Source organism: Artemia franciscana, chromosome 1 (genome assembly GCF_032884065.1).
Source record: "Artemia franciscana chromosome 1, ASM3288406v1, whole genome shotgun sequence".
Classification (NCBI taxonomy): domain Eukaryota; kingdom Metazoa; phylum Arthropoda; class Branchiopoda; order Anostraca; family Artemiidae; genus Artemia; species Artemia franciscana.
In genome coordinates, this window is record NC_088863.1 from 44,328,168 (window position 1) to 44,354,964 (window position 26,797).

The 26,797-nt window shown below is 37.9% G+C and overlaps 1 protein-coding gene across 7 annotated transcripts in view; it reads right to left on the minus strand.

Moving 5' to 3' along the window:
* LOC136030175 (kelch-like ECH-associated protein 1) overlaps positions 1-26,797 on the minus strand; it is a 103,351-nt gene that overhangs the window by 32,274 nt on the left and 44,280 nt on the right. For all 7 annotated transcript variants that reach the window (XM_065708942.1, XM_065708951.1, XM_065708917.1 and 4 more), the window contains 3 exons: positions 8,562-8,675; positions 3,009-3,173; positions 559-708 (listed from right to left, as the gene is read on the minus strand). In XM_065708942.1, the coding sequence (XP_065565014.1) occupies positions 559-708; positions 3,009-3,173; positions 8,562-8,675 (429 nt within the window). The remainder of the gene's footprint in view (positions 1-558; positions 709-3,008; positions 3,174-8,561; positions 8,676-26,797) is intronic.

A 26,797-nucleotide genomic window follows, 5' to 3' on the forward strand; every position in this document is an offset into this window, starting at 1 on the left:
GAGGAACGTTATGTTGTATTTAATGAAAATAACAAATCGTTCGAAATAGGAGTTAATCAGTAAACCTAACCACAATCTGTACAAAATTTTACCCAGACAGGATATAATGCCCTTGAGGCCACAAGCTCTCCAAAAGCATAATTCATTGGGGATATTGGCATGCAAGTTGAGCTGCGGAGATTCAAGACTTGGCCCAGGAACGCATTTCATATTGATTTCTCCTCCTATTTTTTAAACAATAAAACTGATAACTAAAAATTTACCCATAAAAAAATTGTCACATTCGCCCCTTGAAGGCAAAGGTCCTGGAGATTTTACACACTTATCTATTTTTTCGGTACTATCTGTTAACCCAACTATAAACCAAGAACTTATTTGATTAAAAGTTTTTGGTTCAAGTGAAATCCTTGCTATAAAACAAAAAAAAACAATACTTAGGTGTAGCACTCATTCAATGGGAATCGAAACATTAAATTAGTCGCATTGTTCCAAATATATAAAGTAGAAATAAAACCATAAGGCCGTAAAGTCAAAACTCCAACGGCGTAAAACAAATACCTGCGCAAAGTGAGTTTGTATGAAAGCCTTTGCAGCTCTGTAGAGATCTTGACAACCATGCTGTTGCGCGAAATTGGCAATTCCTATTACGTTGCTTGGATCAAGTTGATTTTCAAGAAAAGCACAACACGCCTCGACTATTGCACTGACCTGCAAACACAAAATTCACAGTATTGAAGCATTGAAAAATAAAATGAAAATCTGAAAAGGAAAAAAATCAATAAATGTTTCCAATTTCTCAAAAACTCGAGCACACCAGTTCATATACACAGGTCTGACCCTAAGAGGGAGGGTATCAAAATATCAAACAGAAAAATTTTGCTTTTAAACTTTAATTTATCGCGCTTTGTCTTAGAGGAATCCCTGAGACCAAACTTAGACACCCCTACTTTCCGTCAGCTGGTACAGAAACAAGACCCCGCTACTTAATCACAATTATGTGGACATCAATATTTAGCAACAATTGCGCAGCAAAATAAATGGTAACTAACAAAGAAAATGGTTTCCAATAATTTGTGAATACAAATTTTGTTGCAAATTTACAATTTGCCGTAGAATTAAAAATCAAACCTTGAAATATAAGCAAGTGTGTAGCACTATTTATCGCTTGAAGTACTAAAATAGGACTCAATTAGATAAAACGTTGAAATAATCCACATTCTTTCTTAAATGAAATCTTTAAAAGATTTAGTCGCGTGCTTTAAATCCTTGGAATTTGACGCTCTAAATGTACCAACAATATCTCCAGTAAATTTTATTACTGTATGAAATACTTATCAGTGGTTGTTTGCAGCTATTACTGACAGTTCTATGGGGACAGCTTTTGCTCTTAGAGTCGAGTTTTCTATAATCTGAAGATGATCTACTAGTGACACATAAATCTTCCCAATAGTTATATCGTCATATTTGAAACTAGTATAAAGAGATAAATGATTAGAAATGTTTGTCATTTACTCTAAGTTATGAACCAGGCTAAGCATACGGGTCGGAACGGTTGTAGTCGGAGAGTTGCTGAAGCGAACATTGTTGAAAGAAATCTTATAGATGCTGAAGACCTGCAAATTCATGTCTCCCTTCTATCCAGAGATTGCTGGGATAATCTACCAGGCAGGTTTTCTACTATAGACGCACTAAATATGAAAAAATGTATTCCTACTCAGTACAGTGGGATTGTATGCAGTTTCCCTGTAAAAAAACTGTTTTAATGTATAAGATTCTGGAAGTACTTAAAAGTCATGTCGACTTAGTATTAGTCTCAAAATTAACAATATCTTTTATTTTTGATCAATCGTCTGGTCATCTCCACACTTGTAACTACTTACGGATTCCTCATGCTCCATCACTATGGTCTGACTTCAACCCCTTGATAGGTTGTAACATGATACGGAACAAACTCAAAGTCTGGACGAATCTGCCACTTGGTTGGCTTCATCAAAAAAAGCTTTTTTTTGTCTCCCCTAGAGCTGATGTCTCTGGACTTATTTTGTATGGTTGCTTGAGGATTATTTCAGTTATTTTAATTTTAGAGGCCTTTTGGTTTTATTGATTGTTTTGTTTAAAATCATACGCTACTCCCCTGACTAGCTTTTGGTTTTAGGGATTTATGAGGTGGGATTGGATTTTGATTTTGTTCTATGAAAATTGTATATAGCACAATTTACTTAAATCGATTATTGTCAGCACAAATGGGAAATTAGAGGGCAATAGCAACAATCCATCAACCTATTAGATTTAAGAGCATTTTCCGGGGGAATAAGCCGGACTCCATATTTAGGACTTAAATAGATGTTTAAAAAATGGGTAAATTATGTGCAGTATTAGATATTGGATAAATATTGCACGAATCACAACCTTTTGGAGCCACTTGACAGGAACTTCTCCTTTGCATGTGCCTGATTAATAATTAAAGCCGTTATTTTTAATATTTCTTAACTAGGTATATAAGGAACCAAGCAACTATTTCCGAAATTCTTCTTTTTACATTTAACATAGACTATTTGTAAAATACACCTAGAGAATTCATTATCTCATAATTATTTGGATCATTTTACAAGTGAAAATTCTTATTTAGAACGTTCATCCGTTAAGATTTTCAGGAACCCCATTTTGAAGAGGGGAGCGGGGGAACATTAGCCTTGAAAAATGCTTTTTTTATCTTCAGAATGACTAAATGGAAAAAATTCCTCAAATTTCCTACTTTCTATTAAAACCTGCAGTTTTTATTGATAGAAGTACACAAAGATGTCAATCACGAAAATTTAGGAGGGAGGGGGCGGATACATTTTCAGCATCTAGGGGGCAAATTGCCACTTTTTTTCAACGAGAATAGTCCATCCTTGTGACAACCCTGGATGCATGGCGGATGTTTGTCTTCTCATTCTACGAGTTTTCCATTTTGTATGCACTTTATTTGCGAATAAATCTGTGATAGAAAATTACTGCAAATTTACCTGAAACATGGTAGCGGCCGGAAGTATTTGGCAAATGGACAGCTCGTTGACACTAATTTCACCAGTATAGATAAAATTTAGTAATTTATGCATGACTGTAGGACAAACACCTTGAAGTCTAATTGTATGGGCTTCCATTTCTTGACAACCCGATGTGAACATTGCCTAAAAAACAGAAAATGGCTTGATATTTCTTGAAATGAATCTGATGGAAGCGAAAATATGACACGTCTGATGTAAATATTTTGCATTATGGCAACATCTTCAGTCTCCATAACTTTGAATGTGTTGACTAAACAAACCATAAGTAGACTGAAATGTCAGACTGACAATTGTTTTGCTTGTGTGGGGATCCAAATTTCTTTATCTTTTTACATCTTCAGTCTTCATAACTTTGAATGATTGGCGAATGATGACTATAAAATCTATTTCATGTGTGTGTGTGTGTGTGTGTGTGTGCGTGTGTATGTGTGTGTGTGTGTGTGTGTGTGTGTGTGTGTGTGTGTGTGTGTGTGTGTGTGTGTGTGTTTGTGTGTTAACGTTAACGTCCGAAATAGATAAATGTCGACAATCACCGGTAAATGTCCGAAATTCCTTTTTTCTCTGCTTGAATTCAATTAGCCTTGCGAGTCAACTTTTTCAGTCATTCAAAATATAATGGTAAAAATTAAAGTTAGATTATGTTAGTTTAGGTCAGATTAGGTTTGGTTATAAATATCGGATATAGGTTAAAAGCTTACACGCAACACACACGCACACGATAAAACAGACATGCAAACGATAACACGCACATGATAACACAAAAACGCACACGATAACACACACAAGCACGCGATAACATAACAACGCACACGGTAATACACACACGCACACGATAACACACATACTCACACGACAACGCACACACACAAACACGCACACGATAACACACATACGCACACGATAACAAACAAACACCCACCATAACACACACAAACACGCACATACGCGCACACGATAACACACACACACAACCACAATATAACCCACACACGCAGACGATAAAACACACGCACACGATAACACACACGCACACGATAGCACAAACAAGCCGACGATAACACATACACGCACATGATAACACACACTAACGCAGACGCAAACGATAACAAACAACAACACGATAACAAACACACGCACATGATAACACAAACAAACGCACACGATAACACAAATACGCACACGATAACACACCCACGTAAACGATAACACACACGATAACACACACACGCACACGATAACAAACACATGCACACGATAACACGCACAAACGCACACGATAAGACACACACACGCAGACGATAACATACATACACACTAACACGATAACACATACACGCACATGATAACACACATATGCACACGATAACACACACACGCACACGATAGCACACACGCACACAATAACACACACACGGACACGATAAAAGACACGCGCACACGATAACACACACACGCAAACGATAACACAAAAACGCACACGATAACACACACACGCACGCCATAAGACAAATACATACACACGATAACACACACACGGACACGATAACACACACACACGCACACGATAACATACATACGCACACGATAAAACACACGAGCACACGATAACACAAACACGCAAACGATAACACACACACGCAAACCATGACACACAAACCCACACTATAACACACAAACGCACACGATAACACACACACACACGCGCAAACGATAAGACACACACACATGATAACACAAACGCACACGATAACACACACACACAGACGATAACACACACACACACAAAGGATAACACACACGTACACGATAAAGAACACACGCACACGACAAAACAAACACACACACGAACACGATAACACACACACGCAAACGATAACGCACACAAGCAAACACTGACACGATAACACACACGCACAAGAAAACACAAACGCACACGATAAAACACACACACGCGGACACGAAAAAAAAACAAAACACACACACACACAAACGATAACACACACATGCACAAGATAACACACACATACACACACGATAACACTCACACGCAAACGATAATACACAAACGCACACGTTAACACACACACACACACGCACCCGATAACACACACACGCAAACGACAGCACACAAACGCACACGATAGCACATACACGCACACTATAATACACACATGCACACCACAACACACATACACACGATAACACACACGTACACGATAACAGACACGCACACACGATAACACGCAGACGCGCAAGCAAACACACATACGCACACGATAACACACACAAACGCACACGATAAAACACACAAACACACACGATAACACACACACGCACATGTTCGCACACACCCGAACACGATAACACACACACGCACACGATACCGCACACACACACATACACACACACACACACACACGCACACGATAACACGCAGACGATAACACACACGCGCACACGATACCGCACACACACACATGCACACGATAACACGCAGACGATAACACACACACGTACACGATAACACATACACGCACACGATAACACACACGCACACCATAACGCAGAAACACACACACATGCACACGATAACACACACACGCAAACGATAACACACACACGCACACGCGTTAAAAAGGAAGCAGAACCTTTGGAAGGAGTACAAAAAAGACCAAATAAGGCTATGTTAGAAGCATTTAAGTTGTACCATAATTTTCCGAAATCAATTATTCGCAGAGCTAAAACAGTATATTTTACAAAGAGATTTGTTGACTGCGGTAAAAACATAAAAAAAGACGTGGGACGTGATTAAGGAAGTTAGTCGGCCGCCCATGAAACCAGAAGTTCTCCCTAAGTCTCTCATTGTAGACGATCAACTTGTAACAGAAAAAAGAGAAATTCGACACCATGTGAAAAAATTCATTGCAGAGATAGGGAAAAAAACTGCTAATAGCGTTTCTTATTCCTCTGTGTCGTCTTGGAAGCAGTTCTTAGGTCCCTCGTGCTTGAAATCAATGGTTCTTGAGGAGGTTACGGTGCAGGAAATTAGAAATATTGTCCTGTCTTTAAAGAATTCTTCAGCAGGTTTTGACCAAATTTCTGCTAAAGTAATTAAACATATTCTTCCATCGATTATCATCCCAATTTACCATTTGATTAATAGGTCATTTCGACTAGGAGTATTTCCCCAACGTCTTAAACTTGCACGTGTGATATCTCTCTTTAAAGGAGGTGACCGAAAGGATCCTGGGAACTACAGACCGATCTCTCTTATGTCAGTGTTCTCTAAGATATTTGATAGGGCAATGCTCAAACGTCGGGTCGGATTTCTTGAAGCTAAATTTTTTTTTCCATCAGCATCAGTTTGGGTTTCGAGCAAAGTATTCTCCAGAACATGCTTGTAATAGACTTCTTCAGTTTACACGACGATCTTTAGATTCTAATCTTATTCCTGCAGCCATTTTTCTTGATGTAAAGAAAGCTTTTGACAGCCTAACACATAAGATTCTCATTGGTAAACTTTGTCATGTTGGTGTCCGTGGGGAAGTATTGTCTTGGTTCTCGTTATACCTAACTGACAGATCTATCGCCACGGAAGTTACAGACGAAAAAGTTCTAATTGAATACGGAGTACCCCAAGGTTCTATTCTTGGGCCAACCCTCTTTCTCATCTATGTGAACGATCTCTACCGACTTATTAACAACTCTCTCACTCTCTGTGCCTTTGTGTCCGAACGGTCATTTGCTTGTTTCTCTGTCTGTCTTTGCGTTCTTGTGGGTATGACTCTATGTGTTTGTAGGTGTTCTCTCTCTCTCTCTCTCTCTCTCCCCCCCCCTCTCTCTCTCTCTCCCCCCCCCCTCTCTCTCTCTCTCTCTCTCTCTCTCTCTCTCTCTCTCTCTCTCTCTCTCTCTCTCTCTCTCTCTCTCTCTGTGCCTATGTTTCTGAGCGACTGTTTACTTGTCTCTGTGTCTGTCTTTGTGTGTTGATTGTTGATAATATCACGTAAGGTTTCGATAATGCAATAGAGGATTCTCGTTATATTAGCCGAGATTTTGATGATGTAGTGCAAGATGTTTGATAATATCAGACAAGATTGTGTTAATATTATACAATATTTGGATACACTTGACAAAATTTTTATCAATTTCACAACCTATTATCCAACAATTTCAAATTTGAAAAAAATTCTTAGTACAAAAAAAATGAAAGTTAAGAAAGTACTAAGTATAAAAAGGGGAGGGGCACTGGAGCCCTTAGAGGTTGGGACATGACCAAGGGCTGCCGTATCATTGCTTCAAATATGTACGACTTTATTACTTTTAACCTTATGCATACAATTGTCTTGACTTTAATATTAAGTATTATAATGACTTTTCATTGCTATTATTCAGTGAAGATCGAATATTTGCTAATCATGTCCTGACAGGAATATGTAGGTCATTCACCCAAAAGCATCGGATACCCATCTGGGTCGAATCTGGGACCATCAAAGGCCATCTGGGTCGAAACATGAAAAAGGCCAGGCAAATGCTCAAGTTTAGTATAGGCAATCTTTAGAGCCCAAATAAGGATGTTCCCTCCTTAGTAGAGGGAAGCTTTAGTGAACAAATAAGGATGTCCTCCCTGGACCCATCTTTAGCCCACTACTAATAGGAAGATATGTCTGCAAACCAAGATTAGAATATTAGAAGGTACAGTGATGACAGTGGTCAAATATGGCTCTGAAGCATGGGCGCTCCGAAAAGACAATGAATTTTTACTATAAGTTTTCCAGAGATATTGTCTGGGGTGGGAGAATGTCATAAAGAGGGAGGCTTTGAATAGATTAGGATAGTGGAGGAGCTTGCGTAGCTGTATTAGTCTCAGGCGGCTTGGTGCTGTGGTGAACTGATAGTAATAGTAGTTGATAAGTCAATCAAGATCATCTTAAATAAAACTATATTAATCAGAAATGGCCAAATATTACAAACAGATTAAGGCAATATTAAAACAAAATAATTAATATCTTTTTCACTGGTTTTTCCAGAAAAATTTTCTCTGGGGGAGGAACAAAGGTTATTTCTTTTTCAAAAAAGTTTGTTTGTGCTAAGTAAGTACCATCAGAAAACAGAAACCGTAATATTCTTCTCATGAAAGTATATCGTCAATTATTTCTTTTCCTCAAAAAAAGAAAAATAACAGACAGCAAATAGAAAAAAATATTTTCTTACCGCATAATTGATTAGATGATTATATTTGATAGATAAGCATAATTGTTAGATGAAGATAATTTCAGTTTTAATTCTATAAGATGATTTGTATTTATGCGTGCTGACACATCAAAATTTGTATTTACAAACTAGCTAGGAGCCATCAGGAAATAATAGAGAGGGAGGGAGGGGCGGGGCGGTGGAGAGAAAAAGGAGGAGGAAAAGGAGGGAAGTGAGAGTTAACAGGATGTAGAGAGCCAGAGTTAGAGAAGGAGAAAGACAGAGAGAGAAGAAAGGGTACAATTACTTTTGTTTACCAACCTTAAAATAAGGACTGCTAGATGCTAAGACGATCCTATGTACATTGAATATTTCTTTACCAACTTCCAGGCGGAGATCCGTCAGCATACCATTGGCTCTCATGATGGACATTGCCTGGAAAAATAATATACTAATATCGTCACTGTCACATCCAAAGATCGTATTTATCGGTTTCATGCTTCAGAGATATTTGCCGAAAACCGATTGCTAAGCTATTCCCAAAGGAAAGACTAGGAGGGCAATATAGGTCAAGAGGATCAAAGTCTACGAATGTGTACATAAGAGTCTGAGCCTTAGGAGGAGTGGGCGGGACAAAAACCATAGGGACTATTGCACCCCCCTATGTACAAGTATGAAGATGATACTCTGCTTGTACTGTATGCTAAAAATGTTCTATAAAAGGAAGTTGTAAGTAAATGGCAAGTACATTTCACCATCGCCTAAGTAAAGAGCGATGTGGGTACAATGTATTATTTTTTTTTAGACCAGGGCACTTCGCATCGAAGGAGTTGTCGTAGAAACTTCGAAAAGTCGAAAGTGATTCGAGGGCAACTAACCCCCCTCCCAAGCCCACCACTTCCCGCAGCTATTTCAATCAAAATTTTGATATAGCTATTTTGTTCAACATAGTTGAAAGATCCGGAAATGATGTCTTTGAGGATGACAGCCCCTCTGCCCCACAGCCCTCGGGGCAAGGGTTGCAAGTTATACCCTGAGGACATTTAAGGTTTATATAGAAGGGGTGATCGTATAAACTTCGGAAGGAGCTCATTGGATTGGTAATTAAAATTTCTAGTGCCCTCTTTAGGATTCAGAGTGATCGGAGGGTGGATACCCCCCCCGTATTTTCACGAAATGCACCTAATAACAATTTTGAGATGGTCATTTGTTGTCATAAAAACTTCTAAAAGGACTTATTAAATTGGAAATTTAAGTGGCCAGTCCCCTTTTTAATAGTTGAACGTGATTAAGCAACTAAGCCCCCTCTTACGCCTATCATTTCGCCAAACATATCCAATCAAATTTTGAGATGGTCATATTGTTCTGAGATGGTCAAATTTTGAGATGAGTCTTAAGGTGGTTCTAGCGCCCTTTTTAAGACTCAAAGTTATCGGAGGGTGGATAAACCCCCCCCCACCTCGTATTTTCCCGAAAAGCATCTAATAACAATTTTGAGATGGTCATATTGTTCTATTTAATCAAATATTACTATTTCAATCAAAATTTTGAGATAGCTATTTTGTTCAACGTAGATGAAAGAGCCAAAAATTATGTCTTTTAGGATGACAAACCCCCTACAGCCCTCAGAGCAAGGGTTGTCAATTATGACCTGGGGGCACATAAGGTATATATAGAAAGGGTGATTGTATAAAATTCGGAGGGGGATCATTGGGTTGGTAATCAAAAGTTCTAGCGCCCTTTTTAAGACTCAAAGTTATCCTCGTATTTTCCCGAAAAGCATCTAATAACAATTTTGAGATGGTCATTTGTTGTCATAAAAACTTCAAAAAGGGCTTATTAGATTGGAAACTCAAGTGGCTAGCACCCCTTTTAATAGTCGAAAGCGATTATAGGTCAACTAAACCCCTTCTTACGCCTATCATTTCCCCAAGCACATCCAATCAAAATTTTGAGATGGTCATTTTATTCAGCGTAGTTAAAAGGTCCGGAAATTATACCTCTGAGGATGATCACCCCCACAGTCGTCAGGGAAAAAGTTGTAAGTTATGCCCTGGGGGCAAACAAAGTTTGTATAGAAAGGGTGGTAGTAGAGACTTCGGAATCGACTCATTGGATTAGGAATAATATGTTCTAGTGCTCTTTTTAAGATTCACAGGAATCAGAGGGTGGATATCACCCACCACACCTCATATTTTTCCGAAATTTGACTGGAAATTGAAAAGACTAGTACTCTTTTTCACAGTCGAAAGTGATGGGAAGACAATACGCCCCCCCCCCTACGCCTCTCCTTTCCTCAAACAAATCAAATCAAAATTTTGAGATAGCCATTTTGTTCAATGTAATCGAAAGGTCCGAAAATTATGCATTTGAGGATGACAACCCCCCCCCAGCCCTCAGGAGAAGAGTTGTAATTTATTCCCAGGGGGCATATAAAGTACATATAGAAAGGGTGATCGTATAAACTTCGGAGGGGGCTCATTGGAATGGTAATCAGAAGTTCTAATGTCCTTTTTAAGATTCAAAGTGATCGAAGGGTGGATACCACCCCCTACACCTCGTATTTTCCCGAATTGTATCAGATAAAAAGTTTGAGATGGCCATTTGTTGTCAAAATTTTTTTTCGAAAACAGCTTATTCGATTGAAAACTGAAAGAGCCAATGTCCTTTTTAATAGTCGAAAGTGATTGGAGGGCAACTAACCCCTTCAACACCCGCCATTTCCCCAAACACATCCTATATAAATTTTGAGATGGACATTTTGTTCAACATAATTGAAAGGTCTGGAAATTATGTATTTGAGGATGACAACCCCCTAAAGCCATCAAGTCATGGGTTGTAGGTTATGCCCTGGGGGCATATAAGGTATATATATTGAAATGGTGATTGTAAAACCTTAGGAAGAAGCACATTGGATTAGTAATCTGAAGTTCTGGTGCTCTTTTAAGATTCAGAGTGATTAGAGGGGGGATACCCTCCCCACACACACCTCGTATTTTCCCAAGATGCGTCTGATTTTGATTTTGAGATAGCCAATTGTGATGCTCATTGAATTGGAATTTGAAAGGGCCATTGCTCTTTTTAATAGTTGAGCGTGACTGGAGGGCAACTAACCCCCCTTCCACGCCCAACTTTTCCTCAAATACATCCAATCAAAATTTTTAGATAGCCGTTTTGTGCAACGTAATTGAAAGGTCCGGAAACTATGTCTTTGAAGATGGCAGCCCCCCCCACCACCACAGCCTTCAGGGCAATAGCTGTACGTTATGCCTTGGGGGCATATAAGGTATATATAGAAAGGGTGATCGTAAAAACTTCGAAGGGGGTCATTGGATTGGTAATCAGCAGTTCTAGTGCCCTTTTAAAGACTAAGATTGATCGTAGGGTGGATAGCCCCACTGCACCACGTATTCTACCGAAATACATCTGATATAAAATTTGAGATGGTCATTTGTTGTCGTAGAAACTTTGAAAATAGCTCATCCGATTGGAAATTGAAAGGGGGAATGCCCTTTTTAATAGTCGAAAGTATTTGGAGGCCAACTAACCCCATCCCTCGCCCAACTTTCCCCCAAACACATCCAATCAAAATTTTGAGATAGCCCTTTTGTTCAACGTAATTGAAAGGAGCGGAAATTATTTCCTTGAGGATTTGCTTATTTTTGGGTTAATGGAGCTCTTTGCTTTTCTTTGAAAAACTTGTCTTGTTGAAAAAAGTTTTTTAGATTAATGGGGATAAAGGGCCGGGGATGAAATTAGGTTCCACAAAGATAAATACTTGAAGATCAATTTACTAGCTATTTCGAAGAGGAAAGTAAAGACGTCTTTTTTTTTTAACTAGTTAAGAATTCAAAAGACATGATATTGCAAATAAGGCATGAGAAGTTGACCTGTAATAAAAACGTTACCATTTTAGGCCAGCAAGTATCCAATTCCCCAAACTTGAGGGCACAAAACGCAAAACTGAAAAAAAAATATTGAACAGACTGTATGCTATTTGGTTTATCTCGACTTTGTGATAAATCCGGTTGATGAAATAGGTCTTCCACAACAATTTTCTTAGGATCAATGTGCGAGTATATGTAAACAGAAGTGAAATCCTTAGGAGGGGATGGGTGGGGCAAATAACAAGGGGACTAACCCCTCTCCCAATGTGCAGGTATGAAAATAATGCTGATAGCCTACTAAGGCTGAAAATAGTCTTAAAAAGATGGTCATAGCTATATGGCAAGTATATCCCGCCAGATTGCTCCATTTGCCCCAAATTTATAAGGGTTCGCCAAATGGACACACACAAAAAAAATCTGGAAAAAAAGAAGCATTATATAAAACATAGAACATGTAGAGCAAAATAGTGATGAAGGTGCCAGGTGCAAAAACCCAAACATATTTTAGAGCCAAAATACTCGAAGATCAACTTGCTGGCATTTCTAATCCTTTCCAAATTCCCCTACATGTGGAGATTCCCCACGGGGAGGGGGCTGAAGAAATAAGTCAAGCGTGAATGTACCATCCTTAACATAAATAAACATTCCCCTATTACGTAAGAACTAAAGAAATCATGAAGAAACACGCATTCAAGAAAAATGTCTTAAAGAACTTCTTGCAACTTCTTGAAGAAAAATGTCTTAAAAAACATCTGGAAATGTCTTAAAACGTCTTGAATAGAAATGTCTTAAAAAGCACCTTGAAATGTCTTGAAACCTCTTGAAAAACCTATTGAATAAAAATGTTTTAATAAAACTCCCCCGCTTGACTAGTGGACTCTAACACGTCCTATTACGTAACACCTCAAAACCGATTACATAACAACCAAAACAAATTAGGTTACAACCAAAGTAAACAAACCCCTCTATGACGTAGCATGTACCTGCATCTCCTAAAAAACATTCTCTATTACGTAACATGTACCTTCGTCTTCCCCTGAGGGATTTGCCGTTAAACCTTCTTCGTCATTAAAGGAAGAAAGGCGTAGTTGTTATGAGTATCACAAAAATACCTATGGGGTTACTATTGCACACTCTTCGAAAAGCTGGAGCCGTATTTATTGTAAAGAAATCAACACTTGGTGACTACGTGAAAAACTACGTGAAGTGACAGCGGAATAGCACCTCCACAGCCCACAACAGAGATTAGATAACATGTTTATACCCCCCAGAAAGACAATTTCTCACCAGATTTTTACTGAAGAGCAGGAAAGATTACTTAAACATGTATGACTGCAGAAGAAAGGAAACTCGCCTACATGTTTTGCACAAGCAAATGACATCAGAGTTACTAATACCTGCCGCGATATAAAAGATGGATTCAGGCGAGTAGCTATTAAATAAAAAAAAATGAATATATATGTATCTGTCTATATACCACTTTGTTTATCACTTCCAACCAAGAATGATTGGCAGCATCCTTTCGGGTTTTGTTAGACTAGATCACTCTAGGGGGGGGGAGGTAAACGGGCATCTGATCAACGGCCAGACCATGAAAATTTTTAGAAGAGTGATTAAACCCAACAAAATGAACCCTATTGTTGTTCTTTTTAACAATCGTGATAGCCACCTAGATATTCGAGTGATAAAATTCTGGAAGGAAAATATCATAACGTAGCTGACTTTTCCAACAAATTGCTCGCATACACCAAAGCCATTAGATGTGTGTGTTTTAGATCGTGCCAATCATTGAAAAATTCAATGATTGGCACGATCTGAATCCTGAAAAAAATATTCCTGTCTATAACGTAGGGTAGCTGTTATTTTGCCCTTTTCAACAAAGGTTTAACCTTTCCAACATATTAGCAACTTTCCATTTCGTGATGATTTACCCCTTCAGTTGCAAAATATTTTCAGATGCACCATTTCTTCCATCAGAAGTCACTGACAGGCAACTTCTTGGAAAAGGTGGACCCCCAATAACGAACAGTCAAACAAATAACCAAGAAAATTCTTTATCTATGCCTCCTTTCAGGCTGCCAAAAGAGATCAGACCCTTCCCAAGTTCGGCCTAGTTAGAAACTCCAGGTGAACTCCAGAAAGGTTTGAAGCTCCAGTGCGGGGAAACCACCCAAAAGGAAGAAACAGAATTCTGACTCAAAGTCCTGAAAAGTACAAATCGAGAGGAAGGTCCTAGAGAAAAACCACCAAACTAAAGACAGGAAGCAGCTAGAAGAATCACAAAGATCGAGACCTCAGACCACTCCAAAATCAGAGGCTTAATGGCGGTCGGGATTTAGAATAAGAGCTCTGAGTCACGAAGTCCTTCTAAATATCAAAATTAATTAAGATCCAATCACCCACTCATAAGTTGAAAATACCTCAATTTTTCTAATTTTGCCTCTCCCTTCAGCCCCCCAGATGGTCGAATCGGGGAAAACGACTTTATCAAGTAAATTTGTGCAGCTCCCTGACACGCCTACGAATTTTCATCGTCCTAGCACGTCCAGAAGCAACAAACTCACCAAAGATCTGATCCTTGCCACCTAACTCCCTCAAAGAGAGCGGATCCAGTCCGGTTACGTCAATCACTTATCAACGACATTTATAAGCGTTTTCCAATATTTCCGATTTCCCCCTCTAACTCCCCCAATGTCAACAGAACTGGTCGGGATTTCAAAAAAGAGCTCTGAGACATGAGTTCCTTCTAATTATCAAATTTCATTAAGATCCGATCACCCATTCGTAAGATACCTGGATTTTCACGTTTTCCAAGAATTCCGGTTTCCCCCTCCAACTCCCTTCAATGTCCCCAGATCTGGTCGGGATTTAAAATGAGAGTTTTAAAGCACAAGATCCTTCTAGATATCAAATTTCATTAAGATCTGATCACCAGTTCGTAAGTTAAAAATACCTCATTTTTTCTATTTTTTTCCGAATTACTTCCCCCTCCCAACTCCATCAAAAAGAGCGGATCCGGTCCAGTTATGTAGGTCACTTATCTTGGACTTGTGCTTATTCTTTCCACCAAGTTTCATCCTGATCTCTCCGTTCTAAGCGTTTTCCAAGATTTCCGGTCCCCTAATGACACTGGATCTGGTTGGGATTTAAAATGAGAGATCTAAGTATCCAGATCCTTCTAAATATGAAATTTCATTAAGATACAATCACTTTTGTAATTTAAAAATACCTCATTTTTTCTATTTTTTTAGAATTAAACCTCCCTCCCTCTCCCTCAAAGAGAGCGGATCCGTTCCGGTTATGTCAATCCCGTATCTAGGACTTGTGCTTATTTTTCCCACTAAGTTTCATCCCGATCTCTCTACTCTAAGCGTTTTCCAAGATTTTAGCCCCCCCCCAAATCCTCCCAATGTCACCGGATCCAGTCAGGATTTAAAATAAGACCCCTGAGACACGATATCATTCCAAACATCTAATTTCATTAAGATCCGATCACTCATTCGAAAGTTAAAAATATCTCATTTTTTCTAATTTTTCAGAATTAACCCTTCACCCAACTCTCCCAAAGAGAGCGGATCCTTTCCGGTTATGTCGATCACGTGTCTAGGACTTGTGCTTATTTTTCCCATCAAGTTTTATCCCGATACCTCCACTCTAAGCGTTTTCCAAGATTTTAGGTCCCCCCCAATTCCCCCAATGTCACCGGATCCAGTCGGGATTTAAAATAAGAGCTCTGAGACACGATATCCTTCCAAACTTCAAATTTCATTAAGATCTGATCACTCCTTCGTAAGTTAAAAATACCTCATTTTTTCTAATTTTTCAGAATTAACCCTTCCCCCCTAACTCCCCCAAACAGAGCAGATCCGTTTCACTTATGTCAATCACGTATCTACTACTTCTGCTTATTTTCCCCGCCAAGTTTCATCCCGATCTCTCCACTCTAAGCGTTTTCCAAGATTTTAGGTTCCCCCCTCAATTCCCCCAATGTCACCGAATCCAGTCGGAATTTAAAATAATAGCTCTGAGACATGATATACTTCCAAACTTCAAATTTCATTAAGATCCGATCACTCCTTCGTAAGTTAAAAATACCTAATTTTTTTAATAGTACAGAATTAACCCCCCCCAACTCCCCCAAATAGAGAAGATCCGTTCCGGTTATGTCAATCACGTATCTAGTACTTATGCTTATTTTTACCACCAAGTTTCATCCCGATCCCTCCACTCTAAGCGTTTTCCAAGATTTTAGGTCCCCCCTCCAACTCCCCCCAACGTCATCGGATCTGGTCGGGATTAAAATAGGAGCTCTGAGACACGATATCATTCCAACCATCAAATTTCCTTAAGATCCTATCACCCGTTCGTAAGTTAAAATACTTCATTTTTTCTATTTTTTCTGAATTAACCGCCCCCTCCCCCAGATGGTCAAATCGGGAAAATGACTATTTCTAATTTAATATGGTCCGGTCCCTGATACGCCTGCCAAATTTCATAGTCCTAGCTTACCTGGAAGTGCCTAAAGTAGCAAAGCCGGGACAGACCGACAGAATTTGCGATCGCTATATGTCACTTGGTTAATACCAAGTGCCATAAAAACCGAGGACTAAAGGTTTTTGATAACTAAGGCACTTCTCAATTATTGACCTAAGAGTGAAAATTTGGTCAACACAGCCTCTGCCTTTTCCAAAATCATACTGTTACAACTTCTTCTCTTAGAACTTTGTCTACACCATCTCTCTGTCCATCATCTTTGCCAAAACCATACTGTTAGAATTTCTAGAACTTCTTCTCTTAGAACTTTGTCTACACCATCTCTCTGTCTAAAAATTATCTTATTACTAAGTAATTTACTACCTACAGAGACCAGACTAATGCCTCAATAATTACCATACTCACTCTTATCACATTTTTAGTGTAGTGGTTTAATTAAGGTTTTCCTAAAATTGCTGGGTACTTCCCCTTTTTTCAAAAATAATATTCATAATCTTCAGCAACTTATTTCTAACCTCAGAGCAAACATATTTCAAGAACATATTTATCACAATATCAGCACTTGGAACCTTATTATTTTTTTTAATCCTTTCAGTACTGTCACTAATTCTTCCTCACAAAGCAAATCTTCCTTCACACCTAAGGTATCATAAACTTTTTTTCATTTTCTTCTATATCTTTTCCTGTAGCTCTGTCGCGGCTTAGTACATTCTCAAAATGTTCTGCCCATCTCTCTTAAACTCTTGCCTCATCAGTAATTGTGGCCCCATTCTTATCTTTAACTGGGACAGGTTCAGATTGACTACTCTCTCTCAATTTATTAACACGACAGTAGAATATTTTACTAATATGCCGTATAACTGCATCTTCCAGATCCTTGGAAATTTTATCCATGATCTCCACTGAACACCTCCATAGTTCATATTTTAATGCTTTCTCCACGTTCTTTACATTCCTTTTATTTTCATATGATCTATCAATCAGATAATGCTTTTACAAGCCCCTTCTCACAATTAAACAAAGCTTTTTAACTTTACAAATTGTTTTCCTAAAATAACTTCATTCATCATCCATATTGTCAAATTTTAAACTCTCAAGTTTAGCATTCAACTGTTCCTGAAAAGTTTCTCCCTAATTGTCATCCTGGAGACCCTCCCCCCAAGGTACTTCAGGCACCCTTATTCCGTTCTTTTTTCTTTTTTAGTCTTATTTAAAATAAACTTGTCAATTTAGTACCCACCTCGAGTCACATTGGCATCCTTGGTCCAGTGGCCCCCATGCCCAGGATTTTGCTTTTGATCTGTTAGAGATTTAGACATGAAACTGCTCGCAAAATTAGTTTATGAATCATTTCGTCATAAAATTATAAGATGAACCTCATTTTCGGGGAAAATTGATCATATAATTAAATTTGCTTGCTATTTGAAGAACTGATTCTGAGGGTAGATCTTCTCTTCAGATTGTGTTCTCTTTTTTTCTTTTTTTGGCAGATTTTTTTATTCTCTTTCTTAAGAGCCCGTCGATTTAGGGTACGGTTTCCGGGAGTCATTGATGAGGGTATGACAAGGATGAGTCACGGGAGGGGAGATACATTACAAAGGGGGTTTTGGGAAATGTTTTGGATATTTGAGCTTGCCGAGTGAATCTGGGAGAGCTAATTCACATGCCCTATCTTATTGAACTGCCTGACTGTAATAAGATTCAGGGTAGAATACTATCTTTCTAGGACGAATTCCTAGTGGAACGTCGTCTGTCTATGTCATCTGAACATAATGTCGAAATTGGAAACTACCCAAATTGATAAGGTTGACGTAGGCTAGATGATTCACAAGGATCAATTATCTCAAGCTCTATTGTCCCCGCAAGACAACTTGGGAGACCATTTTTTTTTTGCCCATGTCTCTCTCCCTTTCGTCATTTACTGCCCCGATATTACCCCCATATTTTTTATTATTACCCCAACATTATCGGGAGATAAATAGATAATGACCAAATCAATGTCTATCTCATCTTATATTGTTTCGTCTACCATAGCTACAGCTTCTTTGATAGAAGCACATTTCTTGGGACCCATCTGCAAAACAGAAGTGATCGCCTCCTACAAAACATGTGAAACATTTTAGGTCTGTGAAACGCCAAACGTTCCCGGTTGGCAACAGTTTTGGTTAACTGATACTGCACTCTCTATTCGTAGACATTTTGGCGCACTTGTTTAATAGATTCGAAGAGTGGTGATTATAGAACAACAAAATGCTAAACAAGAGGTTTCAATCACTTGCCTTCCCTGGTATTCCATTAGAAACGGATAGCTTTCAAAAACTTACTTTTTTCCATATTTCAAAAAAAAAAATCTAGAGAACCAAACTAAACAAAATTCAGGTCCGCAATAATTTGAGAACTTCTCTGATTCTTATGACAGTTTAAGGGACGCTTAAAATTTGCCCAAACTGCTACCATATTAGTCATAAAAAAATTAAGGTCGGACGCTCCTCCAAAAATTATACTGCCTGTTAGTTCTTTTTCAATCGCGGCATATCACACAAATACTCAAGGTTATCAGATTTCACTGCCGTCATTAAACTCAAGGGGTTTCTCACTGAAAATTACGACTAATGTATATTCATTCTTCGTAATTCGACAAGTAAATAGGAATATTTATTTGGAAAAGAACTATTATTCGAGGAGAAAATTAGAGAAATTATTATTCGAGATTTTTTTTTGGAGGAGGGGGGTTCAGCTCTTACGAAAGAAATACCAGGAAAAAACAGGAAAATTAAACATTTCGCTGACAAAATTAAGCATTATACAAATTTAAGGTGGGTGAATCCCTCGCCTGCGTGTGTGCCTGTGGTCTGGTCATCATTATTTGCCAGGAGACGCGGTATAAAATTGTGGAAATTACAAATAAAAAGTACATATTTTCGGGTTTTTACTTCATGCAGACCTATTTAGAAAAATATAATTTAAATAATTGCTCGCAGCGAAGTGACAAATTTATTTCATTTTATCAAAAAGTTCGTGGTAACGAACTGTACTAAGGAGCGACCCGGCTCAATAGTAACCAAAACTCTAAAAAACGGATTTTTGATACCAATAGCTACATGAACAAAATCGCATTTTAATGCTGACTTTAAATATATAAGATACCTATCTAAAATTACGAGTCTAAGAAAAATTGCCTTATTTTAGAAAATAGAGGGAAACACCCGATAAAAGTAATAAAACCAAAATTACACCCATCCGAATCAGCCTATCAGGGAACCCTACCGTGGAAGTGTTAAGCTTCTATCAGCAAAAATATGGATTTTTTTTTCCAGGGGTGATTATATCGAACCAGTTGTCATAGAATGTTGCGAGCGGGCTCATTCCAACGGAAATGAAGTTATATACAAGTGAATTATATATAAAAAATGAAGTATATAGTACCCTTTTTAAGTGATCTAAAAAATTGGAGGGCACCTAGGCCTCCTCCCACGCTAATTATTTTCCCACAGTCACCCGGTTAAAATTGTGAGATAGCTATTTTATTCAGCATAGTCGAAAAACCTTATAACTGTGTCTTTGGGGACGACTTATTCCACCAGAATCCCCTTGGAAGGGGCTACAAGTTACAAACTTTGATCAGTGTTTATATAGTAATGGTTATTGGGAAATGTACAGACGTTTTCAGGAGGATTTTTGGTTGGGGGGGGGGGTTGAGAACAGGGGGTTATGTTGGGGGAACTTTCCATGGAGGAATTTGTCATGGGGAAGAAAATTTCCATGAAGGGAGCGCAGGATTTTCTAGCCTTATTTCAAAATAGAACAATACAAAAATAAATATGAAACAGTTTTTTCAACTGAAAGTAAGGAGCAGCATTAAAATTTAACACTAACAGAATACAGAAGTTCGTTATGTAAGCTAACTCGTAAGTTACGTAGATCTTTTACTAGCAAAAACGTTCTTAAAATATTAAAAGTTCTAGTTCTAGTTGCCTTTTTAAGTAACCAAAACATTGGAGGGCAACTAAGCCTCCTCCCCTGCTCCTTTTTTCTCAAAGTGATTCTATCAAAATTATGAGAAACCCATATAAATATGAAATTTCGTTTTAATTATTCATCTGTGGAGAGCCAAAATCAAAACATGCATTAGTTCAAAAACGTTCAGATATTAAATAAAAAAAAGACATGTTTTTAACTGAAAGCAAGGAGCAACATTAAAACTTAAAACGAATATAAATTTATTCGTATGTGAAAGGGGCTGCTCCCTCCTCAACGCCCCGCTCTTTACGCTAAAGTTTTACTCTTTCTCTCAATTCTACTTTTTAAAACAGTAAAAAACTTTAGCGTAAAAAGCGGGGCGTTGAGGAGGGAGCAGCCCCTTTCATATACGAAGTGATTTCTGATCGTTTAAGTTTTAATGTCGCTCCTTACTTTCAGTTAAAAAAAAACTTGTTTTTTTTTATTTAGCTTATCCATACGGAAAAAATATTCTAAAGTTCGATTTTTGCTTGAGTATTTGTATATCTGAATTTGAATTCGGATAAGACTGTAATGACACATGATAACTACCCATACCTAGCACAGTTGGATTTATATAAACGGTTCTCGTATCTCCATACTTCTTGGCAACCTTCCGTCGACAATTTCTGGTAACAGTGCCTCAAAATAAAATTTTTGTAGATTTGGCAGCATTTTGTTAGACCAGAATTCACGTTCACGACCAATCTTTTCATAATATAATTCCTCTTCCCCTAAAAATATTACAAAGTATACAAAATCAATGTCACAACATTCCAATTGCATTTGAACTTGGTAATAGTAGTCATGTGTTCTTTTCAGCTTTATTTCACTATTAACTTTCTTTTCTAGTAATGTATTTTTTTTAAGCGCTATCCACTCTTCCAATGTAAGCCCTTTTGCAGTCAAAGGGCACTTCACCTCCAAAAGAGTCTTCTCACCCGAAGGAAAAATTGCTATCCCGTCCGGACTGGCCCCTAGAAACCCATATTCCTTGTGAATGAAAAGCCCAGCAGAGTTCACAATGCAACCCATTTTCTTTGCAAAAGCTGCAATAGCTACAGGCTCATACATCTGACCATGCTCCATTGCCTTTGTTTGGCGGTTTCTGGGATACAGCAGCTGCCGAACTAATGAGCCCACAGTCTTCAACCGCCTTTTACAAACAGCACCAGCTACGGAAGCTGTAATTCTGTTTTTTCTGTATTCTATCCAGCTATTATCGATAGAATTTCTCTGAAGCCTAGTGGCTTTTTCGATACTGAGGATATCTGTTGCAGTACATTGGAGACGAGTCAAAAAATCTGTTTTTGCAATTTCGAGCGCACTGCAATCAAGATCCGGAGCAGTTGCGTTCGAGCCGTAGTTTTTGTCTGCTCCGGTTGGCTCCCTGATTTCTTTTGAAGGGAGTTTTGTGGAAGCATTAGTGAAAAGGCGCTTTTTAGCAGACAGTTTTTTACGTCGAGCAGTAGTCATGGCCCGCTGTTGTGCAAGTTTTTTCAACTGCCTACTTGGTGTAGATCCTATAGTTCTTCGAAATATTTCAAGGCGAGCTGAGTGACCTTTCGTAAATCGGATTCCTGCTGCTTTAACACGGGTGGTATATCGCGCACTTTGGCTAACCATGATGTTTTTGCCACCTATAAGCCTTGCAACTATGCTCATAAAATATTCTGCCAGGTTGCTCGTGTGGTTTCCTATCAGTAGACGAGCCCTTCTGGTCAGCGTATCAAAGGCTGAATACACATGGCTGAGAATAATGTTGCTAGGGGTGTCTTCAGGATTGACCTGTAGAACTTTCCCGGAGATCGAGCAGCGTGTAGGACAAAATATATGGTCGCCACGGAAAAAATGCAAACGAATTGCCTTCAGCGCACTGATGAGATCCTTCATGCTTTTCTTCTCTGTGGTGGCACATACAGTTGCATTTCTGGCAAAATCACACATTTTCTTTATTATTGCGGCACTAAGAAATCTTCTGCATTCGGCATTTTCATGCTGCTTCTTATATAGTCTGTTTTTCAAGCATTTGTACGCATGATTAGCACACTCAATTTTTTCTACATTTCTGCCATATGGTACCCTTGCCATAATTTCAGAATGGGTACTTGAATCGCCGTCGGCAACAAATCGAGTATATCTTAGATTGTGCATGGATGTTGCTATTCGGAATGCGTCAACTAATATATCTGACTCCATACCTGTACTGGGCCCCTGCCAGTTCATAAAACATGTATGTTGAGGAACAGATCTATTTACTTGATGCCTGTATTTCACGCAAGTACAGCAATATTTGTACCTAATTCCTAGATTTAAGAGTTTCTTCGAATAGAAACCTATCACCACTCCACAGCCTGAGAGTGCACGATATCTATTCCCATAACTTCGTGTACACCAGCTTCCATCAACTATAACACATGTCTCTACAGCTCCATTTGGGTGAATTTTCTCACCTGCTTCCAGTGCCATCCTTCGCTCGGTTTTCCCATTTTCGATAAGATAGTCATAGAGAACTTTTTCCAATTCTACGCAAATTTCTTTCTCAAATTTCGTAAAGACTTTTTGAGACGGGGTATTTATTCCAATGGTAGAGAAAAGTTCTTGAACCTGGGCGTGAGTCATTCCACCATTTATTGCACCAACCACTACCTCTTTGTTGACACTTACTGTTCCTGTTTCTGTTTTGTGTTTCTTTCTTATAGTATTCACACTATCAAAATCAGTCCTTTTCCGTTTTTTGACAACGGTTTTCGTTGAGTCTTTTTTTTAAGCCTTCTATGAGCAAGGGGTTTTTCTGTGTGAATTGTGGCTTCCTCATGACATGATTCGCATTTGAAGATGAGTCTTGAGCGCAATCCAGCTCTATGTTCTTTAGAAAACATCATATTTGAAACCAAATTGATGTCTTGGCACCTGTAAATAAAATGCTAATTGGTTGTGAGGAAGTAAAATAGTAAAGTAGCGATTTTATTATTTTGGTAGAAAGGAAAGTGCTATAGCTTCAAAAAGGATAGGTAGTATGTAGAGTAGTGAGCGATGTAGGGTAATTAAAATATGAAATAAAATATAAAATATAGCTAGAAATGGGCGAGAAGTGGAAATTATACGATCTAACCGAAAGTTTGTTGTATTTCATTGTCAGATTAAACCACCCAATTTTATTTATGTATGTAACCAAGCCAAAAACTGTCCTGGAACTACCAATCAGGAAAGCCAAGTATTTCAAAACTTTACAAAATCCTTTGGGGCATGACAGGAAATGCCCTCTAAACAGACCCGTGTCGATTTACCAAATTCCAACGGAAATTACTAACCAAATTCCAACAAAAATTGAGTCTCACTTGACTCCCTAAAATCAAATTCAAAGTAAAAATCCATGCCCCAAATTCAGTTGCATCTCAACTATCATTTAAATGTTTATTCGAGTAATTCACAAAGTTCTTATTAGTACGATTAAAAATACCAATATGCTTTTATGAGTTAGGAGGATCAAATTAGCTAGTTTATTCCTCAAATCCTTTAAAGCCTTTGCAGACATTCTTTCAGAACCTTTATCCGTACTTTTTAATGATTAGATAAAAAAAACAAGTATTTTAAATGAAAGTAAGGAGCAATATTAAAACTTAGAACGAGCAGAAATTATCCCGTATATGAAAGAGGCTGTTTCCTCCTCAACGCCCCACTCTTTACGCTAAAGTTTGACTCTTTCTCTTGACTCTACTTTTTAAAACAGTAAAAAATTTAGCGTAAAGAGCGGGGCGTTGATGAGGAAGCAGCCCCTTTCATATACGAAGTAATTTCTGTTCGTTTTAAGTTTTAATGTCGCTCCTTACTTCTGTTAAAAAAAACTGTTTTTTTTTTATTTAATTTCTGAACGTTTTTGAATCAATGCATGTTTTGATTTTGGCTCTCCGCAGATGAATAATTAAACCGAAATTTTAATATTTATTTTTTTGTCTAAAGTGCTTTTTCATAGTTTTGATCGAATGATTTTGAGAAAAAATGGAGCGGGGGAGGATGCCTAGTTGCCGTCCGATTTTTTGGTTACTTAAAAAGACAACTACAAATTTTAATTTTCTACGAATCTTTTTATTAGTAAAAGTTATACGTAACTTACAAATTAGCTTACGTAACTAACTTCTGTATTCTCATGTTTTTATTACGTATACGAAGGGGCTCACCCCCTCGTTAGTACCTCGTTCTTTACATTAAAGCTTAAATTTTGTCCCAATTTCTTAAGAATGACCCCTGAATCACAAAAGCCGTAGAATAAATAGTTGAAATTACTAAAAATACTTTAGCGTAAAGAACGAGGTATTAGGAGGAGGTGAGCCTATCGTATGCTTAATAATTTCTGTTCGTTTTAAGCTTTAATGCTTCTCCTTACTTTCAGTTGAAAAAAGCTTTTTCATATTTATTTTTTCATTATTTTTTTTTAAATAATACTAGAAAATCCTGGGCTCCCTTCATGAAAATTTTCTTCCCCCATGACAAATTCCTCCAAGGAAAGTTCCCCCAAAATATCCCCCTCTTCTTCGAGTTACGAGTTTGGAAAATAAGGGGAAACACCCCTAAACGTCATAGTATATTTTTTTTATTTTTCAAAATGGCAAGTTTTTTTTTTTTTTAAATGGAGAGTTGTGAGACAGAGTCAAACTTTAGCGTAGAAAGCAAGGCGTTGAGAAGGGAACAGCCCCTATCATATACGGAGTAATTTCTGTTCGTTTTAAGTTTTAATGTTGCTCCTTACTTTCAGTTGAAAAAACTTGTTTTTTTTTTATTTATTTCAGAATAGCGCGACTCATATTTTCCGCCGATTGATTAGCTTTCGTCATAAATTAATACAGAAGTAAAAAGTGGGGCTATTTCAAAATGTAATGGGGAAATATATAATGGGCTATAAACTGTCGCTTAAAGAGGGGCGAGGGGTGGGGTATAGCAAAGCATTCGCTCTTAGGAATAGTATAAGTAGCTACTTATGGTTGTTTTAAGTTCTTTTCTGAATTTTTAGGCCTTCCTTCAAATGTGCCCCTCTCCTTATTTTTTACCAAAAATATAATTTAAAAGATCTACTGTTTAATACTGTAAAAACTTTAGCGTAAAGAGCGGGGCGTTGAGGAGGGAACAGCCCCTTTCATATACTGGGTAATTTCTGTTCGTTTTAAGTTTTAATGTTACTCCTTCCTTTCATTTAAAAAAAATCGTTTTTTATTTAATTTCTGAACGTTTTTTTAGTTAATCCATGTTTTGATTTCGGCTCTGCGCAGATGAATAATTAAAACGAAATTTGAATTTTTATTTTTTTGGCTAAACGGCTTTCTCATAATTTTGATCGAACGATTTTGAGAAAAATGAGCGGGGAAGGAGGCCCAGCTGCTCTCCAATTTTTTGCTACTTATAAAGGCAACTAGAGCTTTTAGTTTTTTACGATTGTTTTCATTAGTAAAAATATACGTAACTTACGAATTAGCTTACCTAACGAACTTCTATATTCGCAGGTATCTATTACGTATATAAGGGGGGCTCGCCCACTTGTCAATACCTCGCTCATTACACTAAAGCTTAAATTTTGTCCTAAATCCTTAAGAATGACCCCTGAATCACAAAGGCCGTAGAATAAATAATTGAAATTACTAAAAAATACTTTAGCGTAAAGAGTGAGAGATTAGGAGGAAATGAACCCCTTATATGTGTAATATTTTTTGTTCTTTTTAAGTTTTAACACTGGTCCTTACTTTCAGTTGAAAACACTTTTTCATATTTATTTTTTCATTGTTTTTTTAAATCATGCTAGAAAATCCTGCCCTCTCCCATTCATGGAAAATTTTCCTCCCCATGACAAATTCCTCCATGGAAAGTTTCCCCAACATAACCTCCTCTTCTCAACCCCTCCTTCCAACCAAAAAATCCCACTGAAAACGTCTGTACACTTCCCAATAATCATTACTATGTGCAAACACTGGTCAAAGTTTTTAACTTGCAGCTTCTCCCATGAGGACTTTGGGGGAGTAAGTCGTCCTGAAAGACATAGTTATAAGGTTTTTCAACTATGCTGAATAAAATGGCTATATCAGGATTTTGATGGCGCTAGAACTTTTCATTTCCATTTGAATGAGCCCTCTCGCAAAATTTTAAGACCACTGGGTCGGTACAATCACCCTTGGAAAAAAGAATTAA